At 39.4% G+C, this 20,116-nt stretch overlaps 2 protein-coding genes across 10 annotated transcripts in view; one reads left to right on the forward strand and one right to left on the reverse strand.

The window, feature by feature from the left end:
- Nucleotides 1–20,116, reverse strand: part of INVS (inversin) — a 236,276-nt gene that overhangs the window by 193,024 nt on the left and 23,136 nt on the right. For 5 of the 9 annotated variants that reach the window (XM_033237974.1, XM_033237972.1, XM_033237970.1 and 2 more), the window contains exons 1-2: nt 10,748–10,974; nt 6,043–6,172 (exon numbers count right to left, since the gene is read on the reverse strand). In XM_033237974.1, coding sequence (XP_033093865.1) covers nt 6,043–6,148 — 106 coding nt within the window. In that variant the 5' untranslated portion in view covers nt 6,149–6,172; nt 10,748–10,974. Of the gene's footprint in view, nt 1–6,042; nt 6,173–8,440; nt 8,563–10,747; nt 10,975–20,116 lie in introns of those variants that run through there. The other 4 variants (XM_033237976.1, XM_033237973.1, XM_033237969.1 and 1 more) reach the window with 3 other exon arrangements.
- ERP44 (endoplasmic reticulum protein 44) overlaps nt 11,108–20,116 on the forward strand; it is a 122,298-nt gene continuing 113,289 nt past the window's right edge. Inside the window, exon 1 of the mRNA XM_033237981.1 lies at nt 11,108–11,380. Coding sequence (XP_033093872.1) covers nt 11,324–11,380 — 57 coding nt within the window. The 5' untranslated portion in view covers nt 11,108–11,323. The remainder of the gene's footprint in view (nt 11,381–20,116) is intronic.

The following is a 20,116-nucleotide window of genomic DNA, read 5'->3' on the forward strand; positions in this document are numbered from 1 at the left end:
ATGAAAAACTTGATTATTTTAGTCTAAGCTGATGTAATAATAACAGTAATAGGATATTAACTTACTGTCTACTATGTGTCAAGTATCATGCTAGATATTTTACTGTCATTATTTCATTTAATTCTCACACAAGTGAAATACTGTAATCTATAGTTTATAGATGAGGAAACTGAGGCTTAAAAATTAAATGGCTGGCCGGGCGCGGTAGTTCACGCCTGTAATCCCAGCACTTTGGGAGGCTGAGGCAGGCAGATCACGAGATCAGGGGATTGAGACCATCCTGGCCAACACAGTGAAACCTCATTTCTACTAAAAATACAAAAAATTAGCCAGGCGTGGTGGCGGGTGCCTGTAGTCCCAGCTACTTGGGAGGCTGAGGCAGGAGAATGGCGTGAACCCGGGAGGCGGAGCTTGCAATGAGCAGAGATCGCGCCACTGCACTCCAGCCCGGGCGACAGAGCGAGACTCCGTCTCAAAAAAAAAAGAAAAAAAAAAATTTAAATGGCTTAGCCAAGATAATACTACTAATAAATAACAGTTAGAATTTAAAACTCAGGTTTATCTGACTCTAAAATCTATACCTTTTTCTACCAATACGACATTGGATAGTATTAAAATGAATCTACTAAAATCTATTCTCAATTACATTTCTGGTATTCATTCAAATTATTTGCGTTCGGTGTTAAGAGAAAAAGTTAAATATCTATAAATGATAACCATAGCATATAAAGATTTTACTATGTATGTTTATGCTTTTCAGGCTCAGAAGTAAGCCCTAATACATCTGAATCTAGGAATCAGTGAGTTATGGTAAAACATTAATCCACTGTATTAGGTTAAACACTAAGAATTGCTACTGAAATGATGTTTCATTCAGAGAAGGCCTCTTCAGTCCTCCTCCAGGACAATGGGCAGCACAGAAAGTGTTCGATTTAATTAGTTGTGTATGTAGAAAGAGACACTCATCTGTTTCCATGGAGTCAAACACATCACTGACATACTTCTCCATGGAAACAGAGAGGGGAAAACAGAAAATGCTAAAGTGAATGAATTCACTGAGCAGTTGGTGAACAAAGATGCAAGAAAAAAAATTCATCTGTAGTACTATGTCACTAGTTTAGAAAAGAGAAATAGCATATATTTAGAGATCATCAAATATGTGATACATAAAAAGATGTTTAAAATACATTTAAATTATGACCTGGCATTCATAGGCATAGAAAAAAATTACATTGAAATTTAAGATGAAACGTTATTTTTGTACAAATATATAAATGCTGGAAAATACTCCAGAGCAAAGGTGCACAGAAAACATAATGGCACAATTCTTAAAAGATGAGGAGTGGCACCCTCAGTCAGTAATTAATAAGAAGTTCCTCAGATAAGATGATAGAAAACAGAAAAACGATTTATAAATAAGTTTATTAGCTATATACTGGCTTCACATCATGATTACTTTTTGGTTTTTAAGGATTTTCTCTTTGGGGATTTTCAAGGCTTCAAGTTTTAATAATAACACATTAATTAATCTGTATGACTGAGCCATAAAAATATAAGTGTTTTTAATTTATAACATACTGCACTTTTTTTCTTTGAAGGTTATATTTTTAATTAAAGCAATAAAGAATTCATTTTACATGGTACTTTTTCTTGATACATCCTGATTTAAAATTTTTTTTTCTCATGGAATTTAGTCTCAACTTGCTCCTCAATTCAATTTCATTCAACTTAATTCATTTTTAGTCCTGGCCCTCAAGATGATTATAGACTACTTAGGAGAAAAGATACTTAAAGAATGATTATAATATTTATTCATTCCTTCAACAAATATATTTCTTATGTGCTTACTATGTGCCAAGTACTGTGCTGGATTTTGTGGATTTAGTGATGAACTAAACAGACCCAGTCTACTTTCATGAAGGCCACTAGCTTATGGAGGAGAGAGATGTTAAAATAGTCATACACATAAATATACAGTGATAATCTAAAACAAGTTCTATGAAGAAAAACTACAGAGGGCCAAGAGGGAATACAATGAACAGATTTCATTGAGATTGGATGGTTCGAGGGCCTTTTTAAAGAAGTGACCTTAAAACTGAAACCTCAAGGATGACTAAGAGTTATTCAGACAGACAATGGGGAGAACAGCATTTAGGCAAAAGCCCTGAGATGAAAAAGGGCTTGGCAGGTGTGAGACACTGAAAGAAGGCAAGTTTTTCTTGTAAGGGAGTGGTAAAACGTGAGGATGGACAGGTAAAGAGATACAAGTAATCTGTTACATTTTATTCCAAGTATAATGGGAACAATGAAAGAGTTTTGAGCAGGAAAATGACAAAAGTATAATATACATACTTTTTTTAGTTCAAGTGAACATGGAACATTTAGCAAAAAGTCAAAAATGGCAAAATTAACTAAAGTGTTTAAGGGATGTATATGTAGGTGGTAAAACCACAATGTAATGATTACTATAAAAGTCAAGATAGCCTATTACCCTAGCGGGGAGAGAAGGATGCATTAGGGGCTTCTGGGGTTACTGACAATGTGCTGTTCCTTAACCTAGGTGGTTTAAGTGGGTGTTTGCTTTATGTTTATTTGTTAAATTGTACATATAAGTTGCATGCACTTCTCTATATGTATACTTCAAAATAAGAAAGTATGTTTTGTTTTAATAAAAGAGTGAATTAAGGTAAATAAGTGGGGACAATGGGTACAGGTGGCCCAAGAATCTTGGTTTTGGTGACAGATAGCAATATTTGCCCCCCATTCATTCTTTCATTCTTCTTTTTAGAAATTGAGCACTGTGGGAAAAAATTTTTGCAATCTATTCATCTGACAAAGGACTAATATCCAGAACCTACAAAGAACTCAAACAAATTTACAAGAAAAAAACAAACAACCCCATCACAAAGTGGGCAAAGGATATGAACAGACATTTCTCAAAAGAAGACATTCATACAGCCAACAGACACATGAAAAAATGCTCATCATCACTGGCCATCAGAGAAATGCAAATCAAAACCACAATGAGATACAACCTCACACCAGTTAGAATGGCAATCATTAAAAAGTCAGGAAACAACAGGTGTTGGAGAGGATGTAGAGAAATAGGAACACTTTTACACTGTTGGTGAGACTGTAAACTAGTTCAACCATTGTGGAAAACAGTGTGGCGATTCCTCAAGGATCTCGAACTAGAAATACCATATGACCCAGCCGTCCCATTACTGGGTATATACCCAAAGGATTATAAATCATGTTGCTATAAAGACACATGCACACGTATGTTTATTACGGCACTATTCACAATAGCAAAGACTTGGAATCAACCCAAATGTCCATCAGTGACAGACTAGATTAAGAAAATGTGGCACATATACACCATGGAATACTATGCAGCCATAAAAAAGGATGAGTTCGTGTCCTTTGTAGGGACATGGATGCAGCTGGAAACCATCATTCTCAGCAACCTATCGCAAGAACAGAAAACCAAACACCACATGTTCTCACTCATAGGTGGGAATTGAACAATGAGATCACTTGGACACAGGAAGGGGAACATCACACACCGGGGCCTATTGTGAGGAGGGGGGAGGGAGGAGGGATGGCATTGAGAGTTATACCTGATGTAAATGACGAGTTGATGGGTGCAGCACACCAACATGGCACATGTATACATATATAACAAACCTGCACATGTGCACATGTACCCTAGAACTTAAAGTACAATAGAAAAAAAAAAAAAGAAATTAAGCAGCGTGAGTTTTAGCTGGGCATGATACCATCCAGGGCAAGACTTTTTTTTTTTCAGCTTCTTTTGTTCTAGGTGTGGCTTTGTGGTCTAAGTCTAGTCTACCTCCTTAATGACAAATTGCTTTCCCTGTGCTCTCTCTTTCCCCTTCCTGCTGACTGGGCTATCACTATAATGAACATATCTGCCTTTGACCCAGAAATAGAAGCATCATGTTGAGAATGGAAGAGCCAAGGCCCAGCAGCATACCTGATGGTTTTGTAAAATGGAGATATCTATCTAACCTAGACTGCCCACATAGCTGTGTACTATTACACAGCTGGGTTCAACTGCTTAGTAGTTGCCAGGAAGACAGGTTTGGTCCATCCAGAGTTGGGATTGCAATATTATGAAAATGAAATATACTTCTATCTTATTTAAGTCATGGTTGTATCAGTTTAGCCTGTGCACTAATGCAGTCATGAGGGAAAGTTGAGAATGGCAATACCTAGAGGGAGATGAAGAAATAGAGATGGGATTTTTAAATAATGGAAACAATTAAGCACATTTAAGTGTTGATGGAAAGAATTTAGCATAGAAGAAAGGTTGAAGATATAGTAGTCAGAGGGAGAAAAAAAGAAAAAAAGAAGCAATGTCCCTGAGAAGACAGGAAGGGATGGAATACACAGCAGGTGTGGAAGAACTGGCCTTTAACAGAAAGACGGATCTTTGCTCTGTTTTAGCAGTAAGATGAAGAGAGAAGATGGGTACAGATGGAGGTAGATTTGTAGATATCGTGCTGAAAAACGAGGGAGTTCCTACTTAACATCTTCATTTCCTCTAGTAAGCCTAGTGCATTAAAGAGAATGAAAGGAGGGGGAACTGGCAGTCAGAGGATTCGGTAGAGTGAGAGGTATGAAACATTCATTATGGAAAAAATGTGGTATGATAAGCGGTAAGTGCTGAGTACCTATTTGAAGTGGGTAATCATGAATTTGGGGTGCTATCAGTCTTTGAGCTGGATTCAACTGCTCTTAGCAAGATAGGTTTGGTACATCCAGACTTGGGATTGCAACAGTCAAGTACAACAGAAGGCAAAAAAAAAAAAAAAAAAGGGAATTTTTCCAAGAGAAGGATTTTAATAACAGACATAGAATCAAGGCTGCGTAGTGAGGAAGGAAAAGGCAGAAGGAAAACTGATGGTCAAAACTAGAGAAGCTAGTGGATTGGAGGTCTCAGTGAGCATGGAAAACTGTTGTTTGTCATCAGCAAGTGAGCTGAAAATAAAAGAGTTTTAGTTGAATGGTAGAATGTTTGAGTGATTTTGAGGTGGTGGAAAATGTCAAGTTCGCGTGAATTTAGATAGCTGAGGTAAAGTAAGGACAAGCAGAAGAAGATAAATCTTCACAGAGCGTGTGATAAAATAGTTTTGTCTTTGATGAGTAGAAGTTTGTTTAGCACAGAAGGTAACAGAGTGGCAGATAGAAAAGAGGTAGGGGAACAGAACATATAGAGAAAATGAGACAAAATTCATGACTTATTGGGAAATAGAAGTAATCTTTAGCTTAGCCAGAGGTTACGGTACACCAGAAGTTCCTGGAGAAACGGCAAATGTAGGGTAAAAAAGTCTGAAGGAACAGGTATGAAAGTTCAAGTAATTTGGAGTTTATTTTGTAGCCCGAGTTGTCAATTATGATGTCACCAGACACTAGTGTGAATAAAGATTACAAATAATATATTTTTATTGTCTTCTCTTTGGGATTTGCAACTTGTGAATATCTGGATTTATGATAGAAAGATCTTTGCTCTGTTTTAGCAGGAAGCTAAAGTTCTAGAAAATTCTTAACCATTCTTTGTTCTCTCCTCTAGAACTCCTACATTGGACCTGTCTATATATCATTTATACATGCAAATGACAGGGGAAACATTGAATCAATTTTAAATCATTAAAAATTAAATTATTTTTAAACTTTAATACTTTGGGTATATGTTAAATGTTAAAAGATTATCCATTGTCTCATTCTAGATCTCTGTTAACATAAAGATGAATTCGTTCCCTTAGTACTTTAGAATACCTATCTAGATTCAGTGCTAAATACATAGAAATTTCTAAAGTACTTTTCACCTAATCCTAACCCATATTTTTAAGTTTTAGGACTTAATTTCTTTCTTGTTCATGTGTTGGAAGAAAATATATATAATAACATATTTCCATTAAAATGTATGAGAACACTGCAAATTAAAACTAACATTAACAAACTTCCTCAGGACAAACAGTTGCTTTTCAAGTTTCTGTACTTAAGGGGACTGCTTACCTGTGATGAGCCTCTGTAAAGCACCCTTATCTCCGTTAATGGCAGCAGCATGGACTTGTGATGCTAATGAGGAACCAGCAAACAGCAGGTTCTCTGACTTATTCATAGTCTTCTTAGCAACTGGAGCAACCTGAAACAATGATTCAGACAATGAGCGCAGGGAGCAAACATTTCTGAAACCTGTCTCATCAGTTTCAAGTGGATATTTTATAAATATGGTTTACTAGAAATATTTGACTACGATTAGAAAAATTTATAGTCCTGGCTGGGTGTAGTGGCATATGTCTTTAATACTAGCTGTTTGGGAGGCCAACGCAGGAGGATTGCTTGAGGCCAGAAGTTTGAGACCAGCCTGGGCAAGATAGTGAGGCTGTCTATCTTAGTGAGACCTGTCTCAAAAGAAAAAAAGCTACCGTCCTAGTCCTAGAATTGGCATTAGGTGGCAAATTAGGTGATCTCTGTACAAGTTGCTCATCTGCTCATCTATAAAATGAGAGGGTAGGTGCTTCTAGGACTCTTCTTAGGGACTAACTGAGAAAAAAACAAGGACAATAATTAACATTAGGCACAGGGCTCAGGGTTACAGTGACACAAGCAATATGATGCCATATAATCTAAGTTAATACAAGTAATATGATGCCACATAATATTAAACATTAGAATTGATATTGGGAATAAAAATGAGCCTGATCCACAAAAAGAGTATAACATAAACTTAACTGTGAAGTCAGAATTAACTGGATTTAAGCACTAAATAAACTTAAAAAAAATTAATTAGGGCTGGGCATGGTGACTCATGCCTGTAATCCCAGCACTTTGTGAGGCCAAGACAGGAGAATTTCTTGAGCTCAGGAGTTTGAGACCAGCCTGGGCAATATAGTGAGACCTCATTTCTACAAATCCCATCCCGTCCCCTTTCCTCATTACCCCTCTGCTCGCCTCCCCTTCCCTCCCCTCCCCTTTCCTCCCCTTCCCTCCCCTCCCCTTTCCTCCCCTTTAGTCTTTTCGAGACAGGGTCTTGTTCTGTCACCCAGGCTAGAGTGCAGTGGTGCGATGTCAGCTCATTGCAGCCTCTGCCTCCAGGGCTCAAGCAATTCTCCTGCCTCAGCCTCCTCAGTAGCTGGGATTATAGGCACCTGCCACCACACCAGGCTAATTTTTGTATTTTTTAGTAGAGATGGGGTTTCACCATGTTGGCCAGGCTGGTCTCGAACTCTTGACCTCAAGTGATCCGCCCATCTTGGCATCCCAAAGTGCTGGGATTACAGGCACGAGATCACCATGCCCTGCCTACCAAAAGTTTTTAAAAATCAGCAGAGCATGGTGCACACACTGTAATCCTAGCTACTCGGGAGGCTGAGGTGGGAGTTTCACTTGAACCTGAGAAACAGAGTTTGCAGTGAGCTGAGATCACACCATTGCACTCCAGACTCGGTGACAGGTTGAGACCCTGTCTCAGAAAAAAATTTAAAACTTAGCTAAGGCCGGGTGTGGTGGCTCACGCCTGTAATCCCAGCACTTTGGGAGGCCAAGGCGGGCAGATAACCCGAGGTCAGGAGTTTGAGACCAGTGTGGCCAACATGGTGAAACCCTGTCTCTACTAAAAATACAAAAATTAGCTGGGCGTGGTGGTGCGTGCCTGTAATCCCAGCTATTCAGGAGGCTGAGGCAGGAGAATTGCTTGGACCTTGGAGGTGGAGACTGCAGTGAGCCGAGATCGCACCACTGCACTCCAGCCTGGGCAACAGAGCAAGGCTCCATCTGAAAAAAAAAAAAATTAGTTAAAAAAATTTTTTTAAAGAGATGGGATCTCACTATGTTACCTAGGCTGGAGGGCAGTGGCTATTCACAGGCGCAATCCCACTACGATCAGCATAGGAGTTTTCACCTGGACCAGTTCACTCCTTCTTAGACATCCTGGTGGTCTTCCACTCCTGGGAGATCACCATATTGATGCCAGACTTAAAGTGGACACCCGAATGGCATAGCGCAGTACAGCCTGAAACTCCTGAGTTAAGAAATCCTCCCTCCTCAGCCACCTGAATAGCTGGGATTTCAGGCATGTGCCATCACACCTGGCTAAGTACTAAATTAAAAGGTACCTAGTTCTTTCCCTCATTCCCACAAAAAGTGAAATTTTTATTTGTTCTCTCCTTGGTCCACCAGGAAAATATACATAGATTGAGGTCTTAACCATAAGATCTTGCTTGGAACATCATATCACTAACATGAATCACATTTCAATAAGGACAATTTTGTTCTGACTGGTAGTCTCATGGAGCTTGTAAGAACCTTTTAAAAACATATGACAGGAGTTTGAGAAACCAGCCTGACCAATATGGTGAAACTCCATGCCTACTAAAAATACAAAAATTAGCTGGGCTGTGGTGGCACACACCTGTAATCCTAGCTACTCAGGAGGCTGAAGTGGGAGAATTGCTTGAACCTGGGAGGTGGATGGAGGTTGCAGTGAGCCAAGATCGTGCCAGTGCACTCCAGCCTGGGTGACAGAGGGAGACCCTGTCTCAAAAAAAAAAAAAAAAAAAGTATCAACTGCATAGGAAGATAGTGAGATCCCTATCACAGGAGTGTTTAAGAAAGCAGAGACTGGACTATGACAAAAATGCAGCAAGAATTCAAATATCTGATGGGAAGGAAATAGGAATAGTTGCATCAGTGATCTTAAACATCCTTCCTAAACCCCTAAAGCTGCTTTATCAAAGTTCCAAAGTTGAATGCCTACAAGAACCAGAGAGGTAACAACAGTTAGAAACGTAGGGAGTCACAGAATCATGGTAAACTCGAGCATATTTACTTATCTAAAGGGAGCAGCTGTTAACCAGTTCCAGTTAGTTGCTGCCATGAGGCTATGCAAGTGCTTTTCTGATTTCACCAAAAAGCAGGTCATGCCAATCGCTGTTACTCCTGGGGATCTGGGAGTTTTCCAAGATAAATTTATAATGGATGAGCTGGTATTTGTGCTGTCATTGACAAGGTTCAAATTCTGCCCTTGAGAGAACATATTAATACTTTCTTAATTATAGTAAAGGACAGCTCTCTATGTCTTTATTTTGCTGACCATTTGAGTTAAGGTACTGGCAGAAAATATGAAGGAAGAGGGTGTTGTGAGACACCTCAGTCATGTATGAGTGTAACAGTCATGTCAGAAGAAATACTGTCATATCCAGGATTACATTAAGGGTAACTGAGAGAAGCTACAAAATAGAGGTGGAGATGAAAACATGGGAGGGGAGTAACTGCACTTGGGTTCTAGGCCTAGTTGTATTGATAGTCAGCAGTGTGTCCTCAGGCTACGTCAGCTTTCTGGGTTTCTGTAAAATGCAAAAAATAATAAGGGTGGACCACATTCACATTCGTTCATTCAACAAGCTGAGTGACAACTATGTGCTAGGCACTGTTCTAAATTCTAAGACCTGTCATTTTTCATTCTAAGTGATCAGTTTTACGTACATCAGAACCACAAAAAAATTTCTTTACATCCCTTGAAAAACACACTAAAAATGTGATCTGTTTTTTATATGTGTGTGTGTGTATATATGCATATACACTTTTTACTTCATAATTCTTAGCACAGTAACAGGTATATAACAGGTACTCAGTAGATGTTTGTTGGATGAAAGGTCACAGGCTGAGTGCTAAGTCCAAAAAGTGAGCAGGATCAAAGTTTAATTTCTTGAATAATGAGTTCATACTTATGAGTCTCTGCTCTTTTAAAATTTCCCATTTCAACACTCTTTGGACTCTGTCAGGGGCGTGGACAAGAGATAGGAGCACTAGTCTAGGAGTCAGGCAACCTTGGTAAGAGTATTAGCTCTGCCACTGTCTAATTTTGTCACCCTGAGAAAGCCATTATCTAGGGTTTTTTTTTTTTCTTAAGAAAAAATGTATTTTTTGCTCCTTTAAAAAAAATAAATCATTTTTTATAGATAAAAATCAAAACTACTCTGTTAAAGTGCTATAAAATGCAAAGGTGTCATCAACCTTGCCTAATTATACAAGCCCGTGTAATAAAGGCTCTAATTGTAACCATACAAAACTAGAGGTACTGCAGTCACACTCATAGGAACAGTAATTCTGATTAGGACTAAAGGGTTGGTTGGTCGGGAAGTTCTCAGAGATGGTGACATTTACGATAACATTCCAGAGAGAGAACGCGGTAAGGCCATTCCAGGCAGCAAGAAAGCTGGAGCAAAGGCGGGAGTGGGGAGAACCACAAAAGCACAGTGTGCCTCCTGGGTACTAAAAGGAGATCGCGTGGGCTCCTGGACCTCAGGTGTTTGCAGAAGAACCGCAAAGCTACCTGGGGCCAAGTTAAGATCCTCGACTGCTTTGCTAAGGAATTTCGTAATTATACTGGAGGAGCGATCCACGCCTTAGCAGCAATCACTCACGCAGTTTTCCAGTTCACGACGTGCTATCCCATCCCTTACCACACCTACTCCTTACAGGAGCCCTCAGAGACAATTAGGGATAAGTCACTGACTCATTCAACTGAGGCCCCGAGTGGTGGCTCTGACTTTATAATGCAGGAATTAGAGCAGAAAGAAGAGGTAGCGGCCGAGGAGGCCAATGATGGAGGCTCAGGCCACAGCCTAGGCCAGGAAGGCCGTGAGTCTGCAGCAAAGGCCAAGGCAGTGCAGACCGATCGATCCGAGCCTCCCCAGCCAGGCCCCCTCCTACTCACCCTCGCCTCCTCCAGGACTGACGTCCCGGGGGCGGCTCCAGGAGGTGCGACCCGGACCGGGCCGCCCCTCCTGACGGGCCGGGACACTACACCCAGCCAGGTCAGACCTCACGGCGCTGAAGCTAGCAGAGCCCCTAAGAAGGCCACCCGAGGCTTTCGGCCGCACACCCTTCTGGGAACTGTAGTTCCCATCCTCTGAAGCACTGCGTACACCCGCCCTCAGCCCTTCTATCCCACAGGCCCCCGCGCGTAGAGGACTCTGTGGACCTGGGCCGAGAGCCCAATGGGAAAGGAAGTTCTAGATGACCAACGGCGTGCGGGGTGAGGCTAGCGCAGGACTACATTTCCCGGAGTGCACCGAGGTGGGCAGGACCCGGAAGTGAGGGTGTGAGAGGCCTCTCTGGAAGTTGTCCCGGGTGTTCGCCGCTGGAGCCCGGGTCGAGAGGACGAGGTGCCGCTGCCTGGAGAATCCTCCGCTGCCGCCGGCTCCTGGAGCCCAGCCCTTTCCTAACCCAACCCAACCCAGCCCAGTCCCAGCCGCCAGCGCCTGTCCCTGCCGCGGACCCCAGCGTTACCATGCATCCAGCCGTCTTCCTATCCTTACCCGACCTCAGATGCTCCCTTCTGCTCCTGGTGAGTGAGGGAATGACAGACCCATCGACAGACTCACTAACGGCCTCCCGCCCTCGCCCGGGCGGAACACTGCTACCCCTGCCCCTGCTTTCCCGTTTTTTCCTCCAGCGTTTTGGAGTGCACCCTCCCCCGCTGCCTTCACTCTCGCCATCCGTCTGTCGGCTTCCAGGCACGGGGTCCCCGAGGCCTGAGAAACCAGGGTCGGGGGAGAACGGGAGAATTAGCCCTGAGGGAGTGATACGTGGGAGGGTCACGGCGTAGGAGCTTCCCCTTCTCCCCAAAGTCTGGGGGTTTCAGTTTTGACGGCTAGTGGACCTGGTGGTAGCTTGAATCGGAAAAGACCAAGCATAGACCCAGCGTTCCTTCCTACCCTCTCCATCTGGGAAGAGTGTGAGGTCGACAGGTGCTAGGGTTGTGTGAATCTCACTAGATCCCTGAAGCGGTGCCCAGGTTGGCAGAGCCCTCTGTTGTGGCTTGATGCGATTGGTTGGGAACCCGGAACTGGAGACTGGTTTGGATTCCACTGGGAGAATAGAGTTTGAAGGGTGGAAGGTGTGGTTACCTGACAGTCTGAGCTAAAGGTCTCCCTCAAATCTTGTTGCAACGTATTTCCCCATCGAAGCAGATTTCTTCTTCATTGTGCCTTATTTGAATATGCATTCATTCCTAACTGCCTAACCTGCTCAGCATCATCCCATCTTAAAAGAATCTTTCCCTAGTCCCTCTTGCTCCAGAGTGCGTCTTGAGTGTGCAGGCTAAGTGATCCAGGCTTCAGATCAAAATTGAGACAAAAGTGAAGGACTAAACACACATGGCAAAATGACTTACGTTTAATTGGGCTGTTATTATAATGTAATATTTGAAAATACCTTAATTGTAGTGGATTTTTAGAAATTCAGATTTAAACACTGAACTACTTTCTTTACAATTTAAGAAACAATTTAGTGACTCATATGAAGTCACATAGCTAGTTACAGGCAAAGCTGGGATTAGAAACAGGTCTCTTGACTTGCAGTGCTTATTCCACCATATCCCATTGAATGTTTAATATTTGTGTTTGAAATAGTTCTTTCTTTTCTTTTGTCACTTGCACCTTTTCAGAAAAAGCACTGTAAAAAACTAAATGGAATGTCAAAGTACTTTTGAGAACAAAAAGTTGTATATAAACATTGTAATATTAAATGATAAAGTGTCTTATTGCCACTTCTTACAAGTATCCAATAGTAAATGACTTCTGTATCGAGGAAAATATTCTGTATAGTGCTATTTCTTGGTGATTTCATTATACACTGTAATACATTTTTCCTTCTAGAAGTGTTAGAATAATACCATTATTAGAGACCACTCTCTCCTTAAGACTGGACACTAATCTTTTTCTTATCCACTAAACGGCTTAAGTTATGAAATGTGTGCACTTTTAGGGTATCAGAAAAAAAGGGCAAAATCTTAAGACATTGGAAAGGAAAGTTGAGACACTGAGCAGGCAAACTATATCAGATACACTTTCCTCAAGTCGTATGTTTGGTTGTAAAGCTAAGTTATGAAGAAGAAATAATTTATTTTGGAATAACTCATGCTTTTTATAGAAAACCTAATCTTGTTAAATGTGAGTTTTTTCCCAAATAGAATCTAGATTTAACTAAAATCTAAGCATTTTGTATAATTATCTTTCTAAGCAAATGTAAAGGCATGAAAATCTGGAAAATATGTTAGAGGATACCTGTAGATATGAAAAGGCTGAAAAATAAAGCCCCAGAAAAGGTTTAATAAACTAGAATTACAGGTCAAACTAGATTTAATTGGAATACAGTGTTTACCTAGTTTTAATACTCATGTGCTAGTTAGCAAATATTTGTAAAACATCCATCCTGTCTAATCACAACTTTGAGTTGCTTACTTAATTGGTAATTCTCTCCTACTGATGGAAACTGCTTACTCAGTATTCTCGCTGTCTAATAATTTGTCCTCTGTTCCCCTGTGTACTTTTTTCCCACTCCTCCAACTTTCTCTCTCAGACCTGAAGTTTATTCCTTCTCACATACAGATGTAGAAAAGCCAAGTTCCCGTTTAGCTAAGGTCATCATTTTTCCCTTAAATAGCCTCCTCTAAAAAGCTATGTCTTCTCTTACTATAATAATATTCTTCAGGCACTTTGTACCTCAACCCTAAAGAATGAGACCTGTTCAAATTTAGTGGTGTTCATATAAGATAACTGCCTAAACATAATCCCAGACTTCTGGAGGCAAGCAGCTATCTTTTCCCTGATCTCAAAGCATTTTGGAATGTATCACTGTGCCACAAAACCTTTCTGGATGGGTAACTAAACACAAAAGCTCAATGTGATAACTTTTTTTCTTGAGCTTATCTATATATTATATATGTTTTTTATTTGCATATATATAGATTTTTATTTACATATATTTCGATCAATAGATTTTATTAGCTCTTTTCTGCTTATCTTCCTATCTAAGGTGGGTTTATTCAGGGTTTTCCCCTGGGAAAATGATCAGCAAGGGGGATAGAAATGTTGCCTGTTCTTCCTGTATTGGTTGTGTACAAGTTTTGAAAAGGCGAAATAAGAGAAATAAGACTAAATTGGAAAGAAGTTGTCTCATGCACCCTAAGTAACCTCTTCTGTAGTTCAGATTTGTAGCACTCCAGTCCATTTGTTTTACTGAAGATGTGTTCTCATTAATCTCTTGATAAGTATGTTTATAGATCATAATTGTTACTAGTCGTAATTGTCCCGCACGTGAACACCTAAGGGTTTTGCCATTGTTGTTCTTGGTTTGTTCAATATGTATAGGAAGCCAAGAAAAGTTTACTTAGTTTAGGAAGCTATGTAAATTAGAGAGCTAAGTAAACATTTATTTAATCATTACAAGGACCTTAAAAATAAGCACAGTAGAATTCAGAGATGTCAATTTTATCCTTTAATGTTAATAATATATGCAGATTCCAGTCTTCAGGAAGAGTACTTTTGTAGGCATGCAGTTTGATTGATAACTAGGTGAGTTTCATTTATTTTGTTGATTTAACTTGCCCTAGATCAATAGTTTACAAAGCCTGGCTCTCATTAGAATCATCTGTGGCTGTTTTAATGAAATGATATTGGGGCCTATACTAGGTCAGTTATATCTGTGAGCCCCAGAAATTAGTTAAAAAAAAATTTCCCAGGTGACATACTAAAGTATGTCCCTCAAAAAGGTAAGAATTAAATAAAAACCACAATACCATTGTCACATCTGGAAAAATAGAAATTCCTTCATATCATCAAATATCTGGTCAGTATTTGGGTTTTCCTGATTGTTTCTCTTTTTTTTTTTTTTAAAAAAAACAACATTGTTCAAAGCAAGGGCTATATAAAGTCCATCTATTCCAGTTGGTTCATATGTCGCTTATAAAACTTTTTAAACCCATAGGTTCTCTCTTCATCTCATTGTTTTCCTTGTAATTTGTTTAGGAAACGGATCCTCTGTCCTGTAGCATTTGCCACATTCTGGATATTGCTGATTACATCCTTGTGGTGGGGTTTTATGTTTCTCTGTTCCTTGTGTTTCCTGTACATTTGTAATTCAATTTATGTGGTCTTAACCACCAGCTGCATATATGTTGCTAGGTTCATTTGTTTCATTTATCTTTCAATTTTTAGTTTTAAAAAATTTACCTTTTATTTTATAATTATATAAAATCTCTTCCAAAGCTAAATCTATAAAGCTAACTATATTTGGATAAGTCTAATTTGTCTTTTTTAAAAACTGTCTTATCTCCCCCTCCTAATAAAAGAACGCTTTTTTTTTTTTCTCAAGGCAGAGTCTAGCTCTGTCACCCAGGCTGCAGTGTAGTGGACTGATCACAGCTCACTGCAGCCTCAACCTTTGAGGCTGAAGCAATCCTCTCATCTCAGCCTCCTGAGTAGCTGGAACTCTGGGACTAGAGGTGTGTGCTACCACACCTGGCTATTTTTTTTTAGTTTTTGTAGAGAGGAGGGTCTCACTATATTGCCCAGGTTAGTCTTGAACTCCTGGCTCAACTGATCCACCTCCCTTCCAAAGTGCTGGGATTATAGGAATGAGCCACTGTGCCAGACCTAGGAAAATTTTTAAAAAAAATTTTTTTTGAGTTAGAGTCTCACTCTGTTGCCCAGGCTGCAGTACAATGGTGCCATCTTGACTCATTGCAACCTCTGCCTCCTGGGTTCAAGTGATTCTCCTGCCTCAGCCTCCCCAGTAGCTGGGATTACAGGCACCCGCCACTGTGCCTGGCTAATTTTTATATTTTTAGTAGAGATGGGGTTTCACCAGGTTGGCCAGGCTGGTCTCAAACTCCTGACCTGAGATGATCCGTGTTGGCCTCCCAAAGTGCTGGGATTACGGGCATGAGCCACCACGCCCGGCCTGGAAAACTTTTTAAAAAATGTTTTCAAGTTTATGTTCCTTTCTTCCTTTTTTTTTTCAAATGTGCAAGCTGTTTGTATTTATTTTGGTATATATTTGTTTCTCCCTCCACCTGGATTAAATTGTAGCATATTAGTCACACTTTTCCCCCACTTTTTTTTTAACTTAAAATTTTATTCTGGAGGTGGGGATAGAAATTTTGCCTATTTCTTTTTAACTGCTTGTGCTTCACTGGATGGATACCAATTCACTGTTGTTACCATTATTTTGCTATTACAAATAGCTCTGCAAACAATAGCTTATGCTTACATAATTCTGATAGTGTATCTTTGAGATAGATTTCTGTACTTGAAGTTGCTAGGGCAAAAGGTAAATGTATATGTAGCTTTGTAGGTATTGCTATATATTTGAAATTACTCTCCGTATGGGGGTTGGGCCATTTTATGACCTCACCAACAGTGTAATAGTTTCCCTGTAGCCTTGGTTAAAAAAGTATAATGTCAAATTATTGGATATTTGTCAGTCTGATGGGTGAGAAATGGTATCTCAATGTATTTTAATTTGCCTCTCTTTAATACGAGTGTGATAAAGCTTCTTATGTGTAAAAGTCATTTGCATTTCTTTTTGTGTGAACTGTCTTCCTGTCTAGCCTGGTTTTCTGTAGAATTGTTGGTCTTCTATTTCTAGACTATACAGACACAGACAAACACAGAGTTCTTTTTTTCTTTTTCTTCCCCAGACAGGGTCTTGCAGTGTAGCCCAGGCTGGAGTGCAGTGGCCTGATCTTGGCTCACTGTAGCCTCAACCTCCCAGGTCACGTGATGCTCCCACCTTAGCCTCCCAAGTAGCTGGGACTACAGGCACAAGCTACCACACCCAGTTAATCTTTGTATTTTTAGTAGAGATGGGGTTTTGCCTTGTTGCCCAGGCTGGTCTTGAACTCCTGGGCTCAAGCGATCCACCCGCCTTGGCCTCCCAAAGTTCTGGTATTATAGGCCTGACCCACTGTGCCCAGCCCACACAGAGTTCTAAACGCTTTATATCCTTTGTTGATTCTGTGATGATGCTCACAGGGTTGAGAAGCACTGGAATATACAGCCATATGTCTGATAGGTTAAAATTTGTAAAACTCTTGGAGATGTTTAATTGCTTAGTTATTGAAAACTTTTTCTAAACTGTATACTGTGATTTTTAATAGCATTATACTGGCTCAACCTTTAAATACACTATCGCTTACTTCATTATTTGTTAAGACATTTTGGTTACTAGTTATTTCCAGTTTTTCAGTTATTAAAAAATATACAAAAGGCATGCATACAATGATGTTCACTGCAAATGTCCAGATACATCCTCGGGATACTTTTCTAGAATTATATTTTTTGGGTTATATGGTATATCTTATAGTTAGAATTTCTGATATGTTGTACTAAATTGCCCCACTGAAAATTTGTACCAATGTGTATTCCTACTAACAGGGTGTGACTATGCCCACTTCCTCACACTCTTATCAATAGTGGGTGTTTTTGTAATCTGTGCTAATTTACTAGACCAAAAATGGCATCGCAATTTAAATTTGCATTTCTTTGATTACAACCAAAGTTGAATTTTTTTCATATTTATTGGTAATTTGTTTTTTGTGTGTACATGTTTGTATTATGTGTTCTTGTTATGTGTCTTCTTTTCAAAAAATTGCTTACTCTTCTTCTAGTAATTCAGAATAAATGTACTCAGAAGATAGAGTTTATGAACAGTGAAAGGCATTATTCTTTTGAGTCTCCACTCAAAAGGCAGGGTAATGTAAAAGTGATGTCATGGCATCTATATGAGTTCCAACTCTTCCATTTATTTAACCATCATAACCTTGGTTAAATTACTTATTTTTCTTGTCTATAGGGTAAGCACATGGATTTGATGATTTAGTGATTCTTTGTGTAGTCTATCTTCTTTTCAAGATACACTACAAAAGGGTATTCCTTTAGCTCCTACTGATTATGGACTTATTATTTGATTGGATAGTTCCTTTAAAAATCTGCTAGCTTGTCAGCATGTTGGAAGTGTGTATGAGGCATGCTTAGCATGCTTTTGTCGCAGCTTTTCTGATATTGACTGTTGGCTGTACTCTGTTTCTTCTAACCAAGGGAGTGTTTAAAAACAGTTTGACTTTTTGCAAGATTTATTGATTTTTAGCCTAACTGATTCTATAGAGAGGAACTCATCTGTGGCCCAGGCTGCAGGAACTTAATCTGTATCTTTGTTATTATTTTTCTTTTCTGCCTATCATTTGAAAGTCTGTTTGCAATCTGCTATGGAGGAGAGAAAGATCATTGAGATGCATATCATGCCTTCAAGAAATTAGTAATTCAGATGAGGAGAGAAGATATGTATGTAAATAATTAGAATACCAAAAGGAAAGTAATGGATGCCAAAGGTGTTTGTAGAAGTGGGTTATAGATCCTGCTACTCAGAAGTGTGATTGTGAGCCCAGGCATCAGCATCATATGAGACCTTTTACATCACCTCACCTCAGAGCTACTGAATCAGAACCTTCTCTTTAAGAACTTATACCCAGATGATTCATATGCACGTAAAAGTTTGAGAAGTACTGCCATGGATGTTTGGAAGAAACAAATTATTTCTCAGTGGAGGAATCAGAATAGTCTTGGAAAAAGATGAATTTGAATATTGCCTTGAATAGTTAAATGGATCAGCTTATTTTCAGTCCTGAATGGAATGAAGAAAAAGGGCTGTGCCTCGCAATAATGTACTAAATCTTTTCTCTCCATTGAATACCTTTTTTTTTTTTTTTAATTGTTTTGTTTTGTTTTTAACAAGTCTTGTTGTCTGGTTGGCTGACGTGGCCAAATGTCAGAATTGGCCCTAAAGAAGCTGGCAAACCCTTTGGCCAACTTCATTAAAACAGTTTGTTATCAACTTAGCAAAAATAAAAATCATGATCTTTAGTGGATTCTAACTAGCATTCAGATTAGTCCATTCAAGAGCGGAGAGGAATAAAAATGCCACTTTGGAGAAGTCCCTTCTGTAATGCTGTGGGTCTTGGTTCTGTCCTTGTAAATATTGAAATCAAATTCTAACTGCTTTAGGAGTCCTTGGTGATGTTGTGGTCACCACATTTATCTCTGCAACTCCTACAAACCTGAGATTTCATCATTATGTAGAACTTTGAGCATTATATTGGATTCTAATTTTAAGTCACCTGAATTTGTAGACATGAACATTACTAATATAGTAGAGAAAAGCAACGAAAAAGCAGAAGAAAACCATCTCAGAAAAACATTGTAGTAGTATATGAGCTAAAGAAAACTGTAGGCTGAATAGTAGAATGCCAATACTTTTTACATTTCTTTCTTATTATGGTCTGGTAGTGGGACCTTTGGTGAATGGATTTAAGAGATTTTAGAAAAAGTTTGTTAGGTCTTGCTTGACATTCTTCAGGGAAAAATAAATTTTAAAAAATTAAGAAAAAGAGGTCATTAGGAATATAGATTATGAATGCATCTACAAAATAAAATGTTAGAGTTAAAATTTCTTGTCCTATAGACAAGATGCACTCATATTTAGAAGCCTGCTCTTTAGCTGTTTTCTTGTATTTTTTTTTGAAACAGCGTCTCACTCTGTCACCCAGGCTGGAGTGCAGTGGCGTGGTCTCCACTCACGGCAGCCTCCGCCTCCCGGGTTCTAATGATTCTCCTGCCTCAGCCTCCCAGCTAGCTGGGATTATAGGTGCCTGCCTCCATGCCCGGCTAGTTTTTGTATTTTTAGCAGAAACAGGGTTTCACCATGTTGGCCCAGCTGGTCTCGAACTCCTGACCTCAGTTGATCCACCTAGGATTACAGGTATGAGCCACTTTGCCAGGACTGTTTTGTTGTATTTGAAGTTTTAAATAATGTAGGGGGAAATGTCAGCTTTTAAAAATTACCAACACATCACTGAAGTCTATCTCTTTGCTTACAGAACAGCTGCAAGTGTAAGATATGTATTGTCATTGGTGTTACCTTGAGAGAAGAAACCTTCACATTTTCAGTTCCTTTGACTTATTACTGGAGTTCTGGCCCAAGTACAGTAAAATGTCAGCTAGCCAGTGATAAGCTTACACTTCTCTAATGATTTCACCTCTGAAAGGGCTGAGAATAAAGAAGAGCTACTTTTTTTTTTTTTTTGTAGTCAAAATGATTTCTTAGAAAACAGCTACTCAAATGGACTCATTCCTCAAACTTTTTAAATAGCAGGAATTTTTACTATAGGAATGGATGTTATTTCCTTACAGGAAGTCTTGTAGTGTGCTAACAACAAAAGTATTACAATGTCATAAAATATTTA

The sequence above is a fragment of the Trachypithecus francoisi genome, unplaced genomic scaffold, assembly GCF_009764315.1.
Source record: "Trachypithecus francoisi isolate TF-2019V2 unplaced genomic scaffold, Tfra_2.0 Lachesis_group16, whole genome shotgun sequence".
Classification (NCBI taxonomy): Eukaryota; Metazoa; Chordata; class Mammalia; order Primates; family Cercopithecidae; genus Trachypithecus; species Trachypithecus francoisi.